The sequence below is a fragment of the Callorhinchus milii genome, unplaced genomic scaffold, assembly GCF_018977255.1.
Source record: "Callorhinchus milii isolate IMCB2004 unplaced genomic scaffold, IMCB_Cmil_1.0 Scaffold2, whole genome shotgun sequence".
In the NCBI taxonomy this organism is placed as follows: Eukaryota; Metazoa; Chordata; class Chondrichthyes; order Chimaeriformes; family Callorhinchidae; genus Callorhinchus; species Callorhinchus milii.
The window spans coordinates 90,890,504-90,897,576 of record NW_024704743.1 but is presented as its reverse complement, the minus strand read 5'-3'; the positions used below and the strand labels follow the sequence as shown (position 1 = coordinate 90,897,576).

Genomic DNA, 7,073 nt, shown 5'->3' with positions numbered 1-7,073 from the left:
ATTAAAATGACCAATTTATTATTGTTTGTTTTGAGGGATTATTATCAGGTGTGTGGAGTAAAGAAACTTGCCCAAAGTTTCACCCTGCCGGGAATCAAACCCAGGTCTCTCACTTGCAAAGCGAGTGCTCTAATCACTGAGCTACAGGACTTCTGTAGTCAATAAACTTCAATAATTAGTCAATAAACTTCACGATAAAATCCTGCAAACTGTTTTGAGACGTGTCGACAATGTGATGAGGATTATTATTACAATAAATTGTTTTCTCAACCTAATGTCTACTTACCTGTTGTTTGCAGTCAAGATCAATTGGACAGTGCTCTGGATCACAACCCCCGACTCATTTCCGTCTTCTTAACCAGACTAATTGTACTGCCTGTAATTGAGATCAGCTAACAGCAGAGGGAAAAGGGAGGTGATGAATCTTTTGTTTAATTATTTTGTTTTACTTAAAAATAATGCTCTAAATCTTTTTGTACTGTTCTGCCAAAATGCTGAAAATGTATCTGAGCGGGAATTAATTTGACCTCAATGTACTTAATTCAGACCAGCTGTAAATTTGAAACAATTTTACCATCACTTTTACATAAATTATCAAGAGAAAAATAAACAAAAGACAATATATATGAATTACAAATATGAAAAATTCTATGACTGCATAGTAACTCGAACTGTATAGCCACTGCACTCACACTATTGATGTAGGTTTGAATTACAACTCTCACTGTTGTTTAAACTTTAATATTCCCACTGGGCAACTTTTACTGGTCCTCATTTAACTCCCAGATGGAAAGCCTGTATAAGGGGAAGAAAAAGTTGCACCTCCTGTCGACTGATTCAAAGCAGCTGGAAAAACTACTAGACTTCCCTTCCCCACATAGAAGACAGCAGTGGTGGGGAGAGAAAAGGTGCCATCCATTCCTTAAAAAAAGAAACAAATCTACATGGATTGAATCTCAATTGGTATAACAACAACAACTTGTTCTTATTTAGTGCCCTCCATGCAAGGCAATGGCTCAGAGAGCTTAACAATGGTGGAGCCTGACTCCAAGCCAGGGCGGTAGGGAGGTGACCGCAAGCACGGTAGAAAAGGAAAGTTTTCAGATGGGACTTGAAAAAGGTTTATCACATCTAATTTAGGTTTATATGCACCCGTATGTATATAATGCATTTCAGAAACAACACTGATTGCATTCGTATGTGTATAGTCTAGATACACAGACATTATATATTGCGCTTGAATAAATGCACTATCAATTTTCTTTCATTCTCCGAGCTGGGGTTGGGGGTGGTTGCGGGGGGAGGGGAGGTGACTGTAAGCATGGTTGAAGAGGAAGCTTTTAAGGCGGGACTTGCAAAAGGGGAAAGAGGGTGCAAGGCACGAGGATTGAGAGAGAGTGTTCCAAAGTTTCGGGGCGTAGTGGCTGAAAGTACGACCTCCATTGGTGGAGCAGAGGGTGCAGGAGGTCGGTGCTGGTCGAGCGGAGGTGGTGGATTGGGGAGTGAGGAGGTTGGAGAGGTAGGGAGGTGCCAGGGAGTAAATGGATTTGAAAACGAGTGTGAGGATCTTGAGGAGTCGATCCATTCGGTGATGGGGAGCCAGTGGAGCCTGGCCAGAACTGGTGAGATGTGGGTACGGAGTTTGGTCTTGGTCAGTATGCAGGCGGCAGGCAGTGTTCTGAATGAGCTGGATCTTGTGAATAGTGGAGCTGGGGAGACTGGCGAGGAGTTCATTTGAATAATCCAGGTGGGAGGTGACAAACACATGCACAATGGTTTTGGCTGCATTTGGGATAAGGTGTGGTCGGAGGCGGGCAATCTGACGGAGGTGGAGGAAGGCTGTCCTGGTCAGAGACCAGATGTGGGGGAGGAAGGACAGCTGGGGGTCGAACCGGACGCCTAGATTGCATACTGATTGGGTTGAGGAGTTTAGATCTGTAGGAGTGAAGATGTTAATGGGAGCCAAAGAGTATGGCTCTTGATTCCACATTCAGCTGCAGGAAGTTTAGTCATTTTGGTACCACATTTTTGCCATTCACTGCCACTGTGCAGAAAACGAAGCAATGAGAAAGTGAAAAGTACACAGCTTTTTGGGGGGAGGAGGGAGGCTATAACACTGGGTGTTCAGTGCTACATCCCACAAAAAAAATGGCCAGTGAATTTTCAGCCAGGAAATGATAAATGATTGTACAGCAAAAAAATTCTTACACATTAAAATAGGATGTGGTCTGAAACCATTTAGAAAAATGAAGCAATGCATGAGTTTCACTAACAATTTAATTTTCATCTACTGCTACAGCACATGTGCTGCAATGAGTCAAGAGTCCTGCGTTCACCCCAGGTTGAGTCTCTACTACTGTACTAATATTGGGAACCAGCTGAGGATTGCGCAGATTTTCTAACACTTTTCACAACCTTTATGGCTTCTTCCAACAACATGCATTCATATAGCATCCTTCACGTGGGGTAGCACCTCAGAGGCTTGACAGTGGCAGAGTCCAAGCCAAGGGGAGAGATAGGTGACTGCAAGCACAATCAAAAAGGAAGATCTTTCGGTGGGATTTGAAGATGGGGAGGCAGAGGGCAAGGTGGAAGTATTGAGGTTCCAGAGTTTTGGGGCGTAATGGCTGAATTACAGGGGACTGGGGGGGGAAGAAGATGTAGAGAGAGGGGAGAAGAGGGGGATGGAGGAAGTTAGAGGGAGCGGGGAGAGAGACGTAGGAAGTAGGGAGAGAAGCAATTTTCCTCCTGATATTCCCTGTTTATTTTAAACAAAGTATATATTTATTAATAAATAAATTAGTGGAGTCCTGTAGCTCAGTGGTTAGAGCACTCGCTTTGCAAGTGAGAGACCTGAGTTCAATTCCAGGCAGAGGGCGAAACCTTGGGCAAGTTTCCTTACTCCACACAGAGCCTAATAATAATCCCTCCAAAACTAAAAACAATAATTAAATTGGTCATTTTCAATCTACGACTGTTTGTGGGACATTGCTGTGCGCAATTGGCTGCCGCGTTCGCCCACAAATATACAGTCAATTCACTTTACAGTGTGTTCTGTGAAGCGCTTTGGGACGTCCTCCCGACGTGAAAAGCGCTATATCAAATGCAAGGATTATTATTATTATTATTATTAATTTATGTTTACACTTGTCCCAAAGAAAAACGTTCCCGTGACAGGAAAAAGAAAACATAACTCATCAGTGACATGTTTGATTTGTGGGGCACTGCCTTTAGATACAGCAGGAACTCCTCTGTGTACACTACATACACTACATGCGTGCACCCTGCGAGGGGCAATCTTGCCAATCACGGCTGTACGCACACGTATACAATAGATACACCCGAAGACATCGCCACACAAAAACATTACAATACAGAACAATCCAGTCCCCGTTGTGGTGGAAGTAACCTCTGCACCTCCATTGAGATGGGAGTAGAGAGGCGTTCCCGCCGGGGGTTCTGCTGCCTGGATCTGCCTTGGGGACGTCCTTTTTATATGCATTTATATTGCGATGTGAAAAATGCAACATAATTGCAATTTCTGCATCTCAGCCCCCACTCTGGAACTCTTATCCTGCGATCCCTCCGCCTCGCCCTCTCTTTTGCCTCCTTCGAAAGTCCCGTCTTGGAAGACTTTCCTCTTCGAACATGCCTTCGGCCACCCTCCCAACTCCCCGCGTCCTCCACCCCTCCTGACCCCAACTCCCAGCTCGGGTCCAAAAGACCCCGACTGTCCAGCGCCCTGGGACGTCGTTCCAACGCGAAGGGCGCTGTACGTGTAACTTGTTGTTTGTCTGGCTCTGCCATCCTTCATCCACAGGGTGACGAGCCCTTACACCACACCCTGCTGCCTCCCCCTTGATGGGTGGGTGGGTGGGTGATGGGGGACAGACACTGTGGGGCTGTTCACTAGTGGGTGTGTCAGACCACCACTTCGCTCTTTATGAATGGGATCCGTCCGTCTGCCCCGCCGCGCCGCCTGATTGGCTGAGGGCGGCGCGGGGCCGGAAGTGACGCGGCCCAATGGCGCGGCGCTCGGTGACGTCAGCGGGCGGGCGGGGCGGGCGCGAGGCGAGGCTGTGGCGGAGCCGTTGGTGGCGGAGCAGGAGGAGGAGGAGGAGGAATGGAAACCGGGCCGAGGGAGCAGTCAGGGCCGACGCTCGGTCGCTTCAGGAGCGCCGCTCGACGCCCTTGAGAGGAAAGCGAGCGCTTATACATCATTATAATATATATATATACATATATATATATAACAAGAGACAGAGAGAGGCCGCTGTGCCCGGGCTCTCCCCCCCCCCCCCTCCACCACCCTCTCCATCTCTCCTCACACACACACACACACACAGCCCGGTGCCGAGCAGCACCTCATCACCACCGGCCCCGGGGGACAGACACGCAGACAGGGGCAGAGATATTCCATGGGCTGGCGGGGCCCGGGCCCAGGCTCCTCCAGCCTCCGCCGCACTCACAGCGCCGCCGGCAGCGGGAGCCGCCGAGCAGCCGCGAGGGTGTGAGAAGCCGGTGAGAGAGAGAGAGCGAGAGCGGTCAGGCTTCCCTCCCCCTCTCCCCGTGCCGAGCCTCCCCCCTCTCCCCTCTCCCCGTGCCGAGCCTCCCCCCTCTCCCCGTGCCGAGCCTCCCCCCTCTCCCCGTGCCGAGCCTCTCCCCGTGCCGAGCCTTCCCCCTCTCTCCAGTCTCCTCCCTGTGCTGAGACATGAGCGGCGCCGGCAGCAGGACTTGAGTCACTGGCCGCCCACATGCCCTGGATCACCACCAGCCTTGGGGAGAAGGTGTGCGAGGCGAGTTGTTGCAGTCGGGGAGATGGCGAGGTGGAGGTGGTGATCGGTCAGCATCGCGTTCCCTCTCTGTGCCGCTGCTGCTCCTCGCTGCGCGACAAGCCGCTTTGCCACCGGACCCATGCAGGCCAAAAAACGCTACCTTTTACTCTCAGCCGGCGCCTGTCTCCTATTGCTCGTGTACCTGGCAGCGGTGCAGTTTCGACAGCTCTCCTACTCCGGGAGGAGGCAGAGCCGACGCTGGGCTGCTGATGGGGACGATGGTTTGCTTTCGGCTCCCGATCGCTGGCCCGAGTGGTCCAACTCGTTGCAGAGTTTCTCTGCCCGGGAAGAGCAAGACGGGAACGAGGAGTTTGCCCAGCGTGGCTCCCCCAGGCACAAGCGGGAGGTCCACTCCGGGCTGTACAAGGGGAAGAAATGCCGCATGGAGTCTTGCTTTGATTTCTCCCTGTGCCAGAAAACCGGCTTCAAAGTCTACGTTTATCCACAGCAGAAAGGGGAGAAGATCTCCGAGAGTTACCAGAAGATCCTGGCAGCCATCGAGAACTCCAAGTTTTACACCTCGGATCCCAGACAGGCGTGTCTCTTCGTGCTGAGTTTAGACACTTTGGATCGGGATCAGCTTTCGCCGCAGTACGTACATAACCTGAAAAGCAAAGTGCAGAGCCTGTACTTGTGGAACAATGGCAGGAACCATTTGATCTTTAATCTTTATTCGGGTACCTGGCCCTATTACACGGAGGACCTGGGCTTCGACATCGGCCAGGCAATGTTAGCCAAAGCCAGCATCAGTACCGAGAATTTTAGAAGCAATTTTGACGTTTCCATACCTCTTTTTTCGAAAGATCACCCAAGGACCGGAGGAGAGAAGGGTTACATGCTATTTAATAATATCCCTCCTCTCAGAAAGTACTTGTTGGTATTTAAAGGGAAAAGGTACCTGACTGGCATAGGGTCTGATACCAGGAATGCCTTATATCACGTCCACAATTCAGAGGATATTGTCCTCTTAACGACTTGTAAGCATGGCAAAGACTGGCAGAAACACAAAGACGCTCGCTGTGACAAGGACAACGACGAATATGAAAAGTAAGTGATTTAGCGAATGTGATCGTTCCTGTGAGGGAATTTTATGCTGGGTGAATATTAGTGTATCAGCTAGTGATATGCTTAGACCTATTTTAAGAGGAGAAGTTCAAGAATGCATTGTTGACAGTTTTTAACAATAATTGTAGAAGATTCCACCAAAGAAGTATAAAACAAGGAGCCAGTTATCCAGGATCAATACTAGCTTTTCCATCATTATGCTGGGCTCCATGAACATGAAACGGGTTTTAGTTCTAGTTTTCTGTGATTGGCATAGTATGATAAAACATTACTGCGTATCAGGTTAACCTTTCCTTTTGTATAGGGGGGATCAAATCGATATGTCATTTTTTGCAGGGTAAGGTACGACTGTGGGGAAGAAAAGTAGTTTTGCACTTGTACCTTTTATTTCAAAATTGAACTAAGGCATTTTTACTGCAAAGATATGTATTTTATTTAAAAGCTACGTAGATCAACTATAAAACTGGCTGCAACTACTCATTTTACACCTGGCTGCTTTTTGTCATGTGCAAAGGTTCCATGAATGGTAATTTACAAGAAACGATTTTTGTAATATGCTGTCTTTTTTGGTCAGCTGGGTGTTTGACACCATGCATCACCATGCTTAAGAGTATCGAAACCAAACAGAGTTCGGTGCATCCCACCTATATGTGGAAATTCCAGAGATATTTATTGGAATGGAATATTCTCTCCCTGGATGGACACATCCTGCTTACCTAATTCTAGAAAGTATTAGGCAAAGGTTGGCAAGAGGCAAGGCTTGGGGACCCCAGAGTTTGGGTACTGCTGAGATTTTACCAGATAAAACTGCATAGTTTGCTATATAGAATGCAGCCTGGCAAGCTCTCCCACTGTTTGTCCCAGTTAGGACCACTTTACCCATGAGGGCTTTGGCTTGCAGGGTTAACAAGAGCTGAATGGGTTGACTCCCTGCCCCCAGTGACTGGTGTGCCCTTCCTATTCCTTCCGATGAGCCAGGCTGGCTGTGCTGTCATCAGCAGTGCCCTAGAATCCTGCGACCCGCCCGGCTCAGGAACAGCCGCAGAGGGCTGGCTCGATCCTGACACTCCGTTACCAAACATGTCATCTTGGATCCAGTTCAGCTCCAAGGAGACCGTGCTTATTTCCCCCCTCCCCGTGTCCACCCCTCCAGAGGATAATCATAACATATTG

General features: G+C 48.8%; 1 protein-coding gene across 1 annotated transcript in view; it reads left to right on the top strand.

Annotated features, from left to right (window-relative positions):
- The first annotated feature begins 4,691 nt into the window (after positions 1-4,691).
- The window catches only part of LOC103184956 (exostosin-1-like), a 118,260-nt gene continuing 115,878 nt past the window's right edge, over positions 4,692-7,073 (top strand). The window contains 1 exon segment of the mRNA XM_007903222.2: positions 4,692-5,882. Coding sequence (XP_007901413.2) covers positions 4,915-5,882 — 968 coding nt within the window. The 5' untranslated portion in view covers positions 4,692-4,914.